This window comes from Protopterus annectens, chromosome 1.part1, assembly GCF_019279795.1.
Source record: "Protopterus annectens isolate FY-2018-M chromosome 1.part1, PAN1.0, whole genome shotgun sequence".
Lineage (NCBI taxonomy): Eukaryota > Metazoa > Chordata > Ceratodontiformes > Protopteridae > Protopterus > Protopterus annectens.
In genome coordinates this window covers 650564193-650580688 of record NC_056726.1, presented here as the reverse complement: position 1 = coordinate 650580688, position 16496 = coordinate 650564193, and the positions used below count along the sequence as shown (strand labels likewise).

At 45.0% G+C, this 16496-nt stretch overlaps 1 protein-coding gene across 1 annotated transcript in view; it reads right to left on the bottom strand.

Moving 5' to 3' along the window:
• Nucleotides 1–16496, bottom strand: part of LOC122806732 (valosin containing protein) — a 1741209-nt gene that overhangs the window by 1415868 nt on the left and 308845 nt on the right. The window contains exon 4 of the mRNA XM_044077401.1: nt 713–855. Coding sequence (XP_043933336.1) covers nt 713–855 — 143 coding nt within the window. The remainder of the gene's footprint in view (nt 1–712; nt 856–16496) is intronic.

Here is a 16496-nt window from a genome sequence, read left to right as displayed (position 1 = left end):
TGTATGTTTTGAACAGAAAACTGAAAACAGCAATTTATGACTATAGCAAGCATGGTTCGGTGAAAGCAGCCAATCATGCATGCAAGTGTCAAATCAATGTTACCAATTCGTTACGCAGTATTAGGAAAGAAATGTACTTGAAGTCATACCTATCAATCTTTTACAGCAAGAAATCTGGACAAAGCCATAGATGGGGGAGGGCAAAAATAGGGAAAATTTTAAAATAAATATTGTTCTTACAAACTTGGAAAATTGACTAACAGGTTTTGCATTAGTATGAATTTTGAGGGTATGAAGTCGGAAATTCAAATGTTTGCCATTTTCAGACTTCAGTCTTCAACTGACTTGCTAGTGATTTCCTACAAAACCACAATTTTGTGAAAAGACAAAAAGACTGCACTTGTTTTAAAGTCTGAGCACCAAAATAGGTGAACCTTGCAAAAGACATTTCAGGAAAAAATGCACCATGTGCAAACGGCTGTAATGAACAGAAGATTGGGAGGTGCTCTCATTAGCCCTGTGTTGAGAACAATGTGTACTGGCCACAGGAAGCAGAGTATCCACACTCCAGGCAGAAAATCAACACAGCACAAGAAAAGCAAAGAAATGCGTTTCCCCCCGAAAGTCCCTGGATCACCTATACAGCAGTAAGCACCTAGCTTACAAGAGGCTCTGCAGGTCATCAGCACAACAGCAACAGAGAACAAATTACCTTTTCTAATTGGTCTATAAGCTTCAAGGAAGTATGGCTTAAGGTACACTTCAAAAAGGTTTCCAGTAATTCCTTCAACTGTGTCATCAATAGGCAATACATGAATGCGTTTTCCATATTTCACATCTGGGCATGGCTGGATGCTGAAAAGCAAAGTAAATTGTTAAATGTACAATGCAGATGTGTTGCACTAAAGTCCAACCAAATTAAAATCACTAGCTTAGCAAATCACATCTATGGCTTCACTGAAACTAGGAAATGCACTCTAGTTTTACAACCATAAACAATGACACTGCAGACAAAATGCTTCACAATAAGATGTGCGAATCATTTTAACAATCTGACAGCCCAGGAAGATAATCTAGTTTATACGTTACCTGTGCATTTCCCTACCCAACAGGTAATATCAGAACAAGTGTAAAACGCAATCCAAGTCGCACTTGCCTTATGACCATACCTCATGTTAAATTCATTACATACCGCACTCAAAGGAATGTACGTGTGCAACCACATCGATCAAAAAGAGCTCCCTCCCATTACTGCATTTATTCTTTACTCTCCAAACTGCATCCCCTTGTACTTTCTGAAAGTATTCTCAACTAGAGACCCGGGCATTACCTTCCTGCCCTTCATTTCCTAAGTATGCATAACCAAGATCCTTTATTTTGGGCAACATTGGTGCAGACATGCACCAGTTTGGATGCCTGTTAAGTCAATTGCCTCTACATAAACAATGAATCTCAATTACTTATTTAAAATGACGTAGTAATATCCAGAGAGTAGATGCACCCAAACAAGAAGTTATGTACTCACCACAACATTCTATGTATGCAGTCCATCTTGCCTTTCATTCTTACCCATTGGTTCGGAGCCGAACCTCAGCTCTGACTCTGCCACACTCTAGCTCGAAGCAGTCAATTGGCTCGTGGCTAAGAGGTATCCCATCATGCAACAGGTCTATTCCCCTGATCTTGTTTGCTGTAAGTGCACACTGAGAACAATCCCAGCAGAAAGGACTACGGACACCTACAGATTATACCTCCAGGTCCCTCCAGGAGGGTGTAGGAGAGAGGGTTAGTAAGAATGTAAGGCGAGCTGGACTACATACATCGAATGTTACGGTGAGTACATAACTTCTTGAGGTTATGTAGTCCAATCTCGCCTTCATTCTTGCCCGTGGGACAGCGTCCCTAGCACCTTGATCTTGGATGCCTCAGTGAAAAATACTCTGAGCACTGTGGAACCGGAGGAAGATCTGCCTCTAGAGACCAGATCTAATTTGTAGTGACTAATAAAGGTATGAGGCGAAGCCCATGTTCCTGCAGCACAAACATCATCCATAGACATCCTAGCCTGAAACGCAGTTGAGGTAGCCACAGACAGTGTAGAATGGGCCTTCACTTTAAAGGGTAATTCTTTGCCATTGGAAGCATAAATAAATTAGATGCAATCGGATATCCAGCAAGACAAGGTTATCTTAGAAACAGGAACCCCAAGTCTAGTGTCTGAAAACGAGAAACATTTGATCTGATTTCCTGAAATCTTTTGTCCTATGTACAGAAACGCAATTGTCTAGGAACATCTAGCTGATTAAACAAATTCTGCCTTGTTGGAGAATTCAGGAAAAAACAGGCAACTCAATGGATTGACGGATATTGACAACAGAGGCAACCTTTGGAACAAAGGATTGGTTCTTAAGGAGACCCTAATCTTTGTGAAACACCAAATAGGGTGGCTTATTCGATAATGTTTGGAGTTCAGAGACCTGCCTAGCAGAAGTTATGGCTACCAAGAATACTGTCTTCCATGACAAGAATTTAATGTTACATGTAGCCGCGGGCTCAAAAGGGAGTTGAAGTGAGCTTCTGTAGTACAAAATTAAAGGTCCCATGGCATTACAAGATCCAAAACTGGTGGTCGGAGTAACAATGTCCTCAGAAAAGCCCTACAAAGCAAATGAGCCATAAGGTTGGGCTCATTAGCCACGTGAAAGGTAGAAATCGCTGCCAGCTGCACTTTAATGGTTGCTGCAACTGACCCCTGACAGAACAGTTGAGAAATTCTAAAATTGCCGAAATAGGCGCTGTATTAAGAACGACAAGTCTCTCATGGGCCCAAATAGAAAAGCTCTTCCACTTACTGGAATAAATCTTCCTGATAGAAGGCTTGTGGAAAGATGATAGAATATGGACCACTTCCAAGAAAAAGTCATGAAGCCTGACTAATGACGGACCTGGAGCAGCCAAGCTGTAAACTTGAGGGTCTGGATGGAGGGATAGAACTGCCCTGGCATGAGTCAGCAGATCTGGAACTGGGTCCAGAATCCAGGGCTTGTCCATTAGATAGTTGAAGGAAGGGAAACCAAGTCTGATGAGCCCAGTGTGGAGCAATGAGGGTCATTTTGCTTCCCCAAAGACTGCTTTCTGAATGGCTTTTGATATCAGAGATAATGGTGGGAAGGCGTAGAGCAGACTGAAGGGCCAATCGTGAACCAGAGCATCCCTGGGTGTCTCCCCCTCCGGGGGGATAAGGGTGAATTAGCTGCTGCATTTGACATTGAGGAGGCTGGCAAATATATCGCAGCAAGGCTGACCCCCATCTGTGAAATATCTTCTCCACAACTGTTCAGGGACCACTTGTGAGGCATTAGGATAGCTCTGCTCAGCCTGTCGGCAATCACGTTGGACTTCCCTGGTATATAAATTGCAACTAGAAAGCATTGGGAAGACAGCGTCCACTGCCAAACTCGAAGTGCCTCTCTGCAAAGGGGTATGATTTGGTTCCTCCTGTTTGTTCAGATACCATAACACTGACATGCTGTCTGAGTGGATAGCAATTGTCCCTAGAGGGAGAAAGCTCTGAAGTGCTTGCAACGCTAATAGCACTGCTCACATCTCCAAGACATTGACATGCAAATGGGTCCCATGATCCTGCCACGTGCCTTGGACTGTCCTTCCAAGATAATGCCTTCCTCACCTGATCTGGGAGGCATCCGTGGTCACCATGGCAACTGGAGAAGATGGAACAAAAGGCTTGCCCACATTGAGATTGCTGGCCTGAAGCCACCAGTGTAGATACTGCTTGCATGCGTCTAATCAGAATAGAATGGGAGAGTGGAAGGTGCTGTAGTGACCATTGGGTGAAAAGCAGTCACTGAAGAACCCTTGTGTAGTCTGGCAAGGGGAACTAGCATGATCGTGGCAGCCATGGTCCCTAATAACTTGAGGACCACTTTTGCCTTGACCTTCCTCAATGGTAGTAAGGAGTAGACCTACTGTTGTAGAGCCTGAATTCTTTATTCTTTTAAGGCCCTCATGAGCACCGTATGTAGTTCGGCGCCAATAAAGGTGACATGCTGCGAGGGCAACAAGGCAGATTTTTTCCAATTTACAGCAATTCCTAACCTTTGCCATAACGTAATGGTGGCGTCCCTGGTCTGTAACCGTAGATGCCTGGTGGTGGCAGAAAGGAACCAGTCCAGGTACGGACACACTTGGAATCCCTGACATCTCAAGTGAGCCGTTACCACTGCCATGCATTTGGTGAACACCCTGGGGGCTGTGGTGATACCAAAGGGCAGAGTGTGAAACTGAAAATGACTGGCTCCCAGCCGGAAGCGTAGATGACTTCTCTATGCCCTGTCCATCTTGATATGGTAGTAAGCATCTTTGAGGTCGATGGCGCATCCAGGAGTGTCTCCTAAGAGGGACTCCAGAACCCGCTGCCCTACTCGCTCCATCGGCTGCGTACATCAGCCTCAGAGGAGTTGGCAAGGGAATTTACGGTAGACATCTGTGCATTGACCTTCTGTGCCATGGCATCAGAAATGTTACCCTGTAGAGAATCTCCTAGCTCTTTCAGGAGATCTCTCTGGAGCCTTGTAAAATGCATCAAGTAGTTCAGCGACCGCAGTGTAAAGGCCACTGAGGTACACACACGCTTCCCATACCTGTCCATAGCCCGAGACTCCTTGTTAGGAGGATGGACGGTAGACTAAGTTTCAGCAAGTTCCTTCTTAGTGGCTGCTGCCAGCACCATAGAATTTACTGGAACGCCTTTTGTTAGATGGTCCTTGTCAGTGGGGGCGGACAAAAACTTAATGGGTCTCCTAGGGACCTTTCCCACAGTGTCAGGAGTTTCCACACCTTTCGACAGACAAGATCTAGTAGCTCATCGAAAGGGGGAGAATCCCAAGAGAGAGGGTTGAGACCCGAAAGCCTTCAGGAACACAGACTCATCAGAAGGGGATTTGGAGGGCCAGCTGCCTCTCTGCTTCAAGATAAAAGATATCTGAAAAAGGGATCTTCAGAAGACAACTTGGGGGGCCCCTCTGACTCTAGGTCAGTGCCTGACGTGAGACACTCATCTGGGGAGTTGAGGTGTTTCCTCATGCACAATCTTTCTGACAGGCTCCTCAGGCAAAAACTCTGGGGAGATGTCAGAAAGTTGGGGACCACTCGTGAAGGTATCCCGAGGCTTAGGGTCTCCACTGCCCAGGGATAGAGGGCGATCCGAAACTGACGCCAGTGCCAGAGGGGACAGAGTATTGATGCGATAGGATGCAGCTGACTATCTGGCCAGCACGCTCCTCAACCTCGAAGGCCGATCCCCCCGGCTCCAAAGGCCTACTAACTGTAGAGGATACAGTAGTAGCCCTTGGCGCGCCAAGGAGATTAGGTCCGAAGTAGATGTCTGGTCCAAGCTCACTCGAGCTGAAGCACAGAGAGGAAGGGTTGGAACAGATGAAAAATCGATCCGAACCCTCCCCCTCGGGTCCAACCAAACTGTGGACCCTCGACCCCGTGGAAGGGGCCGACAGGGTCAGAGCAGAAATTGGAACAGAGAACCCAGGCGAGGCTACTGGAACAGACCTAGGGGCACCCGGCGGAACACACAACTCTGGCTCCAAAGACTGAGAAAGGCTCGGAGAAGGAGGAACAAAGGATGAAGAGGCCATAGGCTCCAGAGCAGACTAGGTCAGAGCTGAAATCAATTTGGTCAACACCGATCACTGAAGCAGTTTCACCACTAACGTCCTCATCGGAAAGTGTCCTGGAGGACCTGGAGGATATAGTTGGAAATCTGGATCTCCCTACGGAAGTGGACTTGCGTGAAGTTGAAACCGGTTGAATAACTGGAGACCTGCTCTGAACCAAAATATCTGTGACTGGCTCCGAAAGGCTGTGAGCCGCTACGGACTTAGTCAAGACACTAGCCTCTGTCGGCACAGAGGGCAATGGAACCAAAGGAGAAGCTGTTCTAGCAACTTTCTCTGGTGGCTCCAAGGAAACAGATGAAGCCGGAGACTGCTTCTTAGAAGTCTTTTTGTCCTTTTTAGTCGGAGAGGATAAGGCCCTGAAGACTTAGCCAAGTCTCTCAAAGGAGTGTTTAAGCAGTCCTTTCAAAATAAGCTTGTTCTTCCTCTCCTGTAGTACACAGGGACTGAAGTAATGACAAAACAAGCAGGACTCATGGAGGTGAACAGCCCACAAAGCAGTACATGCACACAGTGCCCAGTCAAAGACATTTTATTGTAGCATGCAATACACTTTTTAAAGCCTGAAGGCCTGTGTTACTTAGAATCCTTGGACATGCTGAATAAAGGGGAACACATACAGATACAAAGCAATACGTATAACACACTGGACCCAACTAAACCCCGCATAGGAAACTAGAGCCTTTAACTAAAAACAGCCTATAAACCAGTGGGAAAAAGACTACAAGTAGGACTAGGTCCTCTAACTTAAATGGGCCTAGTACGGGGAAACAAAGGCAGGATAGCACCACTAGCCAGACAAGACAACACTAAAAGCTAACCGAATGGAGCAACCAACCAAAGACCACACAAACAATAGGGAGGACTAGGTCCTGTAACAAACGGGCCTAGCCCGTGGGAAGAAAGGAAACCGGATACCAAAACAGCCAACGAAAGGGCCACAAAAACAGCAAGAGAAGCAAAACAAAGGCAGTATGACACCACTACTACATAGAGCTATGAAAACAGCTTTTTTAAGCAACAAGTCAAAAGTTTATAAAATGTATACTTAGCCACTGCCAAAAGCGAGACCACTTCTGAGCGTAACAAGCAGCAAGAGATCTGGGAAATAAACCTGTTGCATGATGGGATACCTCAGCCACAAGACAATTGAAGACTGAGCTACAGTATGGCAGTCGGAGCAAACCCACAGGTAAGAATGAAGGCGAGATTGGACTACATAACATCCATCATTTTCTGTAGTGCACTCCTGCACTAACTTGATATCAGCAAGTTTTATGATAAAGTAACCCACCTCTCATGTCTGCCATAACAGAAAGCAGTCACACAACCCTTCATGTAAGAACTAAACTTGTGCCATGGGAAAGAATCCAGAAAAATATGTACTTTTGCATAATTTTATCCTTGTTAGATCCCACCAGCAAAACTAGTGGAGCCTCAAACTCATTTAAATGTTCCCTTCCCATAATGCACCTTATGAAACTTCCTTTGTGCCTCTGGAAAATAGATCCTCCAGAATGAGAAAGTGTGGGGGTAGGGGGTACTGTACGAAATGGAGGAAAAATCTAGCTTTATGGCAAGTGCATAACTACAGCATCCTATTCATCCCATCTATACAGTCCACTAGATTAGAATTCCAGCTACTTATTCATAGATTAGTACTAGGCTAACGGCCCTCATGGGTCATTTTATGCCTAGCCAATTACATGAGAATAAAACCCTGCACCTTGTATCCGTTAAGTAAACACCTTAACCATTATGCCAACCTCCCACCCCTCGGGTGATATTGACAGGAGCCTTTTGGCAACACTGGCCCCAAAAGATGCACTAGATCTAAAAATTATGTCTGGCCTATATTTAAGCAAATGTTTGCAAAGTCCAAGTTGCAACTGCACAAATTGTATCCACTGAAATGTTCTTGAAGAAAGCATCAGATGTGGCCACCAACCTTGTAGAATGAGATTTTGATACAAGTGGTAGAGAGCAATTACTCGAGACACAGGAGTTGTGCAATCTGAAATCTATCTGAACAGTGTAGTTTTGGAAACCTTCATAGGCAATCCGTTGGGTGCAAAAGATATTAACAGTTGGGTATCTTTTTTGATGGCCTTTGTTATCTGGGGATTGGACGTGTACAGATTATGGTTCTAAGTGTAAGGTAAATATTCTCCCCTGGTGGAGTGCCTGGGAAAGTACACCAGCAAATGTACAGGTAGGTTTAGGTTAGATTTGGACATCGCCTTAGGGAGAAAAGGCCCGATGTGTAAAATGACAGTTTTTGTTTAAACCAGGTAAGGTGGAAGAGAGGACAGTGCATGCAACTCAATGAAAGTGTTTATTTTACTTGACATTTGTTTACCAGGAAAGTCCAACTTGGAACGAAGCCAATTTTCAGTGGAGGCCTGGGGAGAAATGCTCCACATGCAGGTTTTTGTAAGATGGGAGGAAACCGGAGTACCCGGAGAAAACCCACGCACACAGGGAGGATATGCAGACTCCGCACAGGAGGCACTCCAGCCAAGAATCGAACTGAACCTCTTGCTGTAAGGCCTAAATAGGATTAGGAGAGGCTACACCAGGCCCTGCAGAACTGCAGTGGCAAAGCCTGCTCTGGATTTAGAGTAGAGAGGTAAGTGGTAGTGCTTGGTGAAAGTGTGAACTGAACTCCAGGTTGCAGCTTCTAAAATGTCTTTGGTTGGTACTCCTCTGAGGAAGGCTGCTGAAGTGGCTGCTGCTCTGGTAGAATGTGGCCTAATGCCCTTAGGCACTGACTTGCCATGTTGTGAATACCAGAAGCGAATGCAGTGTCCTTATCCATTTTGAAATAGTCTGCTTTGAGATGGGCTTTCCTTCTGATCCTGCAGCATAAGCTACAAACAGTTGCTCAGTTTCTGAAAGCTTTAGTTTTGTCCAAGTAGAAGCGTAGCTGCCTGTGTATGCCCAAAGTGCAGAAGTCTCTCCCCTTTATTCTGGGGATTTGGATAAAATGTTAGCAAATGAATGGCTTGGTTAAGAGCCGCACTGGATACTACCTTTGGCATAAACGTTGGGTTTGTCCTTAGAAAAACCCTGTCCGGATGAAAAATTATAAAAGGTTCCACTGCCATTAATGCCTGTAACAGACTCTTCTTGCTGAAGTTATTGCTAGGAGCAGAGCAGTTTTCCATAAGAATTTTATATCAGCTGTATTTGCTGGCTCAAAAGGAGGCAGTGTGAGCTTTTCCAAAACAAAGTTGATGTCCCATGTAGGTATCTGTGCTCTCCTTGGGGGGTCTTATGTTTTTTGCACCTCGGAGGATTTGCTTGGTAATTTGAGGATAGAGTCATTGTGTTTGTCTTCTGCTAGCTTGGAGCCTGTCTTCTCCTTTCTGGGTAGCAGAACCCCATTGGCGAGGTTTGCAAGAGCCCTGTGACTGGCCTCTGCCCCTTGGGCGTCTGTATTTGCCCCTCTGTGATCTGTCTGAAGCTGGAAAGGACCAGTTTGTTGTTGGCCAATTTCTGCTGAAACGAGGAGGTTGTACCTGCAAAAAATCCTTGACAGTTTGCATAGACTGCCTTATCCACCATTTTCTTTAAAACCTCTTCTGCTTTGACACCAAATACATCCTGTTGTAAAGTTGCATCCAATAATTTCACTTTAACATGGTCAGGGAGGGTTTGTTCTTTTAACCAAGCATGTCTACGTATGACAGAGCCAGTAACAGCTGCTCTACAGGAAGCTTCCAATGAATCAAATCCGCATTGTAGAGTATGTTTGCCCACCTGTTCAGCTGCATGCAACAGATCCTGCATTTCCTTGAATTTAGGCTGTTGTGAATGTGTGCTAATTTTTTGTTTTAACTGAGACATCAGGAATTGTTGATATTTCAACATGTGAAACTGGCAATTTAATGCTCTCATAGCCAGAGTTGCTGAGGTGTACATTTTCTTTTCCCATCTATCTAGGGCTCTGGAATCCCTTTCAGAGGGCACAGGATTTTTAGCCATAGAAGCTTTTGCTCCCTTACGACCCTAAGAAACAGTTTCTGGATCAGCAACAGGGCTTTTATACAGGAATTTGAGAGAGTCAGGTACTCTAGTATCTGCCTGTTTTTGCTGGAGCAGGAGGTAGAGAGTCTGGATTTAAACTAGACTCCAAGTAAACATCATACACAATATCTAAAACAGGAGGGATAGCAAGCGGTCTGTGCTGGGGTAGTAAAAGAAACTCTCGGAGACTTTTCTTAGAATCTGAGTAATCCCGGCCTTCCCAGTGGAAATGTTCCCTCATGGTATGTAAAGTTTCCCCAAAGGAGTAGTCTTCAGTGAGAGATGCTGAGGGAATAGTCTCTTCAGCATCAGAATCCTCATAAGGTGGAAAAGAGTAATCCTGTTCCTCAGAAGAATCTGAGGAGAGAGAGAAACCTGGTCAAAGGATGCATAATCCTCCTCTTGTCTTGGTCTTTTATCAGGAGGGGGATGGGAACCCCTGATGAGGGTAATCAAATCTTCAGCCATCTTAAGCATCTGTTTCTTAGGCATAGGGCTTGAACTGTAGACTGATGAAAAGTTTTCTTAGGTTTTAAAGGAGTTTTAAGCTTGGCATAAGATTTAATGGTGAGTGTAGTCGGTCTGAAGATACCTTCTGCAACCGGTGTTTCTACTGCACTGGTGTCTACTTCTGTTCCGGTGTCATTAGATGGCTGCATCGGCCTAGTAGACTCCGGTTGGGAATCCGCAGCTGTCTGGGGTTCCAGTGGGGCTGCGTAGGCACCTCACTGAAAACCGGCGACAGGCCCAGCTGAGGCCTCTGGGTCTGGCTTATTCCTAGGCTGCCTGTCCTTATCCTTGCGTTTTTTTATGAATGGCGGTTGGCTGCTCCGACGGCATGATATAATTAAATTCCCTACCAAAGTAATGCCATGCGAAGTCAAAACGGCCATTTTAAGCATCTGTTTCTTTGGCATGGATGACTGTCCAGGAGAATGTTGTACTTGTTTCCTTGTCTTTAATGGTGTAAGGAGTCAGGATTTAAGCTGGATTAAGTGTACACATCATCCACAATATCTAACACTGGCGGAATAGCAAGGGGTCTGTGTTGAGGTAATAAAAGGAAGTCTCTGAGCCTTTTCTTGGATTCTGAGTAATCCTGGCCTTCCCAATGGAAATGCTCCCTCATGGTATGTAAGGTCTCCCCAAAGGAGTAGTCTTCAGGCGGAGAGGCTGATGGAATTGATTCCTGAGCATCAGAATACTCATAAGGGGGGTAAAGAATATCCTAGGTCTGAGGATGAATATGAAGAAATGGACACCTGGTCGGAAGATTCAAAGTCTGCATCCTGTCTGGGCCTCTTATCAGGTGGGGGATGGGACCCCCTGATCAGGGTGATTAGGTCTTAGTCCGAAAGCCCAGCCAGCTCCACGTGGGAGTCTGAGGCGGTTTGTGGTTCTGCGGAAGTGGTAGTCTGGGGCTGCGTAGGTGCCTCGCTGAAAACCAGAGACCGGCCTAGAAGAGGCCTAGTCAGTTTTGGGCCTCGGATGCCTGCCCTTGTCTTTGCTCTTTTTATGTATTCCGGTTGGAAGGTCCGACGGCATGGTGCAATTGAATTTTCTGCAAAAATGTCGGGCAAAATCAAACCAACGTTTAATAGTGCGCTTGTTAAACCTAGCACAAAACCGACAACCAGTGACGTTGTGGTCTGGGCCTAGGCATGGGATATAATAGGAGTGGAAATCCTTGAGGTATTTGCTTCCAAGAAATACAGTTATTAACTTTTACTGACATCTGTCTGAGGCAAGAAAAAGTTTCCCCAATGGGGTACTTAACTTTGTAGAAGACTTCGGTTCTGGATTCGGAATGAAAATCTCAGGAGTCCGCAGACCGGCACTTGCCAACTGCTTTTGCTTCGGGCACCGCACAGCAAGAAAGACTGAAGAAAATGGCGTCGGCTGCATCTTGTACACCCCTGTCGCACTGACATAAGGGAGGAGGCGACAGCAACCGACGTCGGACCAAGACTTTGGAAATCAGGCCGACTGGGGAACCGCCTGACGGCAGGATAACCGAAGTGTAATGACTGCAGTGTAACAAGATGAACATCTGCAGTGACAAAGCCTGCCCTGTATTTAGAAAAGAGAGGCAAATGGTAATGTTTGATGAACGTATGAATTGAATTCCAAGTAGCAGCTTCTAGAATGCCTCTGGTAGGAACCCCTCTGAGAAAAGCTGCAGAAGTAGATGCAGCCCTGGTGGAGTGGGATCTGATCCCCTTGGGGGCAGGTTTACCATGGTGCATGTAGCAGAAACTAATACAATGGCTTATCCACTTTGAAATAGTCTGCTCTGAAATAGCCTTCCCCTCTAGTTGCTCAGACTGAGATTTTGTCCTGTTTAAGTAACATCTTAGTGGTCTGTGTACATCCAATGAATGCAGAATCCACTCCCCCTTGTTCTGCAGATTTGGGAAAAAGGTTGGCAGATGAATGGTCTGATTAAGAGCCACAATGGCTACCACCTTAGGCATAAAGGATAGATTGGTCCTGAGGGCGACCCTGTCCGGATAAAAGATCATGAAAGCCTCCACTGCTATGAGAGCCTGTACTTCTGAAATCCTTCTAGCTGAAGTGACTGCTAAAAGAAAGGCAGTCTTCCAAGAAATAAATTTTATGTCTGCAGTAAGCAGCTGCCTCAAAAGGAGGTAGGGTGAGTTTTTCCAGCACAAAATTGAGGTCCCATGCAGGAGTTGGTGCTCTCCTGGGAGGTCTCATTTTTGGCCCCTCTGAGGTACTGCTTTAGCAGGGAATGAGAAAAGAGAGGAGGCTCTGTGTTGTAATGAGCAGAGATGGCAGAGGCATGGATTTTTATAGAAAAGATAAGCCCTTGTGAAGCATCTCCGTTAAATACTGCAGAATCTGAGGAATATTGGGCATTGCTGTGTTTATTCCTTGTGCTTGCTTCCAGGCACAGAATCTTTTCCATTTTTCAGCATAAGATTTTCCAGTATGACATCCATCACAGGTTTACTGAGAGATGTGGCTGGTGAAATTAGTTGATTAGCCATGCTGCAAGATTCAGAGTTTGGAGCAGTGTGCAGAATTTGATTGTTCTGCTGAGACAACAGATGAGGAGTCTGAGGCAGGTAACACGGAGGAAGGTGTGACATTCTGTAGAAGCGGGTACCAGTGTTGGCGAGGCCAGTCTGGAGCAGTCATTTTTGTTTTTTCCTGACTTAGTAAAGCCTTGGAGAGCAGAGGCAGAGGAGGAAAGGCATAGACTGATTGGATGTTCTATCCTTCAGCTGGAAAAACCTCTTTCCAAGCTTTTTTGTGATTAATTCTTGCACAGAACTTGTCTGATAGCTCTTTTTGCCTCTCCCCAAAACTATGTTTGGGCTCCCCCATTTTCGTGTCAACATGCTGAAGATTTGTGGATCCAGCCTCCATTCGTGTGGGTCCATAAAACTTCTGCTTAGTTCGTCTGCCAGAGTATTTTGCTTTCCTGGCAGGAAATGAGCTTTTAGATGTATTTTGTAAGTCAAGGCTGTGTTCCACAAGGCCATGGCTAGTCTGCAAAGAGGGTAGGAGTGGGTACCCCCCTGCTTATGTACCACATAACTGTAGTGTTGTCAGTCTATCAGAAGTTGTCCTGGATAAAGGAAGTCCTTGAAAGCTGTCAGAGCATTCTGTACAGCTAGCATTTCTTTCTGGTTGATATGTAGGTGCATTTGATTTGGGCTCCATTCGCCCCGAATGCATCTCCCTGTCAGATGCCCCCCTCCCCCCAAGCATAGTCTGATGAGTCTGTAGTCAGTGTTTGGGTGGCAGGGGGTAGAATGAATGACAGTCCCTTGTTTTGGTGACAGGCCTCTGCCCACCATAGGAACTCCTGTTGCAGGCAAGGAATGAGAGGAATCATTGTTTCAAGGCTGTGACAATGTTGACTAGGCTTTTTAGGTACCACTGAAGTTTCCTCATAGGCAGTCTTGCATATGGAATTAGTAGAATGCAGGAAGCCATGAACCAAAAAACCTGCAGAATTTGTCTTTCAGATAGCTGGGTTTTTGTGGCCACTTGAAGTTAGTTATCAATTGAACTTGGCGTGAGTTAAGCCATCTGGGCAGTTGTATTCAAGCTTGCACCCACAAATGTAATTAGAGGGTAACAGTTGTGATTTATTTTAATTTATAGTGTACCCTAGGTAGAAGCATTTTTACAAATGCCAGATGCTGTAGAAGAGTGTGTTTTCTGCCTGAAAGACAATCGTCCAGATAAGGATAAATTTGAATATTTGTCTGCAAAATGCAATCACTGGTGCCAGGCACTTTGTGAAGACCCTGGGTGCAGTAGATAAGCCAAAGGGCAGTGCAGAGAACTGGTAATGCAAATAGCCTGCTTTGAAGCTGCGGTATCTTCTGCAAGATTCCCTGATTAGACTTAAGAGGCTTACCTGCATATTCCAGAGTTACCAACCAGGTATCCTTGCCTAGCATAGGCAGTAATTGTTGTAGAGTCAGCATCTTGAATTTGGAATGTCCAGGAAGGTATTTAGAATGGATAAGTCCAGAACTGGACGCCATGATTTGTCTTTTCTGGGTACCAGGAAAAGTCTAATAAAAACCTTGTCCTTTTTCCTTTTCTGGTACTGGTTGAATGGCCCCCATATCCATGAGGGACCTGACTTGTTTCTGGGCCTCTGCTCACTGATTTGGAGGCAGATCTGGCCATCCGTTTCGCATTGGCAACGTGTGGAAATGAAATCTGTAAGGAGCAAGAAAAAAAGTTTCCCCAACCGGGTACCTGGCTGTAGGTTGAAGACTTTGGTTCTGAAACTCAAACAAAAATTTCAGCAGTCGGCCGACTGGCACTTGCTAACTGCTTCGGGCACTGCGCGGCAAGAAATATGGATTACAATGGTGTCAGCTGCATGTTTTATACTCGTGACTACCTGACATCATGGAAGAGGAGACAGCAGCCGATGCAGGACCCAAGACTTTGTTATTCAGGCCGACTGAGGGCAACCTGCCAGCAGATTACCAAACTGTAATGACTGCAACAGTGAAACACGATGAACATCGCAATAGCTCCTAGGTTTGATCTGGGATAAATAGGCTGTGACAAAACCATCCTCCAAAGAAAAACATTCCTGTTTGCCCAGTGAAACAGTTTCCTTCAAAAGGACTGGCCAAAACACAGACCTGTGTTAAGTTAGTGGTGATAACGCACAATGATCTCCAACTGTTTTTGTGAGGAGACAATGTGTTGATAATTAAGACACTTCTTTTAAACAGAAATATTCATGCTTAGCCTATACTAAACCCTGAAATAAGCCCAATAAATTACTGTCCTAAACATGACAAATTTCTGACCAACCAGTGCTGCCAACAAAAACCTTCCAAGGGACGGGCACACCCTTCTGGCTAGACAGAGGGTCACATGGCTCTTTGCCTGTCAAAAGCACTCCAACAGCCACAGAGAAAGTGCCTAACCCTGGTTCATGGTGGCTGTATGGACTACACTAAAAGGACCCAAGGTAGAGGAGGCAAAGGAACCAGTTCTGGCCACAAAGTCAATCAACTGTAGCTAAGGACATAATCAGCAAACTGGAGGCAAAAGTTGAACAAAATTTTAGGGTTGGAAGAACCACCAAGGAGCGGGTAGGTTGTCATATGGTCAAGATGAAAAGAAAATGCCAGATTCCTTGGGAAGCCCAGTAGCAAGTCAGTAAAACATGCAAGCTTTTTTTTTTTTATAAAAAAGTGCTTTTGACTGCGTTTTAAATACTTAACCCTCCCTAAAGTATTTTAAATTGAACCATATTTCGGTCATAAAAGTGACACTCCTGTTTAAAAATTACCTCATTTAGTCACTTTCCCCTACTTTAAAATTCTTAACTTACAAGACAATAATTTTTCAAATTGAAAGCTCCTTCCCTGAAGGGAAATTACCTGCCCAGCAATGAAAGTGTCAAGTTGACAGTCAAGCCTCAAAAGGCACAGAACGCACTTTTCAGCTGTAGCAATGCTCTAAAAAGCTTTGTGCCCAAGTTAGCTCAGACCAAGCTGACTTTTTGGGTGCGTGGAACATGCCCTGAAATCTTTGAAAGCTGGACGGCTCTTGAAATCTTTGGGTAGGATTCAACTTCCTGTACCCAAGGTTACTGCAACAGTGGTCAAATGAATGCCAAGGCTTGGTCTTTACGGAAAGCATACTCTTTCTGAGGTACCCTGTCAGACTTCCTTAGGACAAGAGGGTAACTATTAGGCAAACTAATAGTGAGAATTTTCTAAACCACATGGATATGCCTAAATCTGCTGCTGTTTTAACTGTAAAATACATTGTGTGTAATACGAATTTCATTCTGCTCCTACTGAAAAACTTTTCATCTTGCATAAAGTCTCAAAGTTAATCTTTAAGAGGGAAATCTAAAGCCACATTTACCCAGACCGACAAATTAGAGATACAACCAGCCCCCAGAAATGCCTTCTCTTCAGACTGAAAACCCAAACTGCAAAGAGAGGGAACTCTTGCCTGAAGTAATGGGAAAGGAAAAGGCAGAAATTTGCATCTTAGCCAATCACAGCAATTGTTCCTTAACCATAAAAATAGTAACAGGAGGTGGTGGTATTTTCTCAGTATGTTCACCTCTCCTGGAAAAATATTGACCTATAGAAGGCACTCATCCCAGACTCAGGATCTCAATCCCAAATAAATGAAGAGAACCTCACCCTCCCCTTGAAAACAAGTGTGGTCCTACCTTGCCTGCCAATAGCATTACAAATTCCACAAAGGATGTGGATATCCCCTGGCACA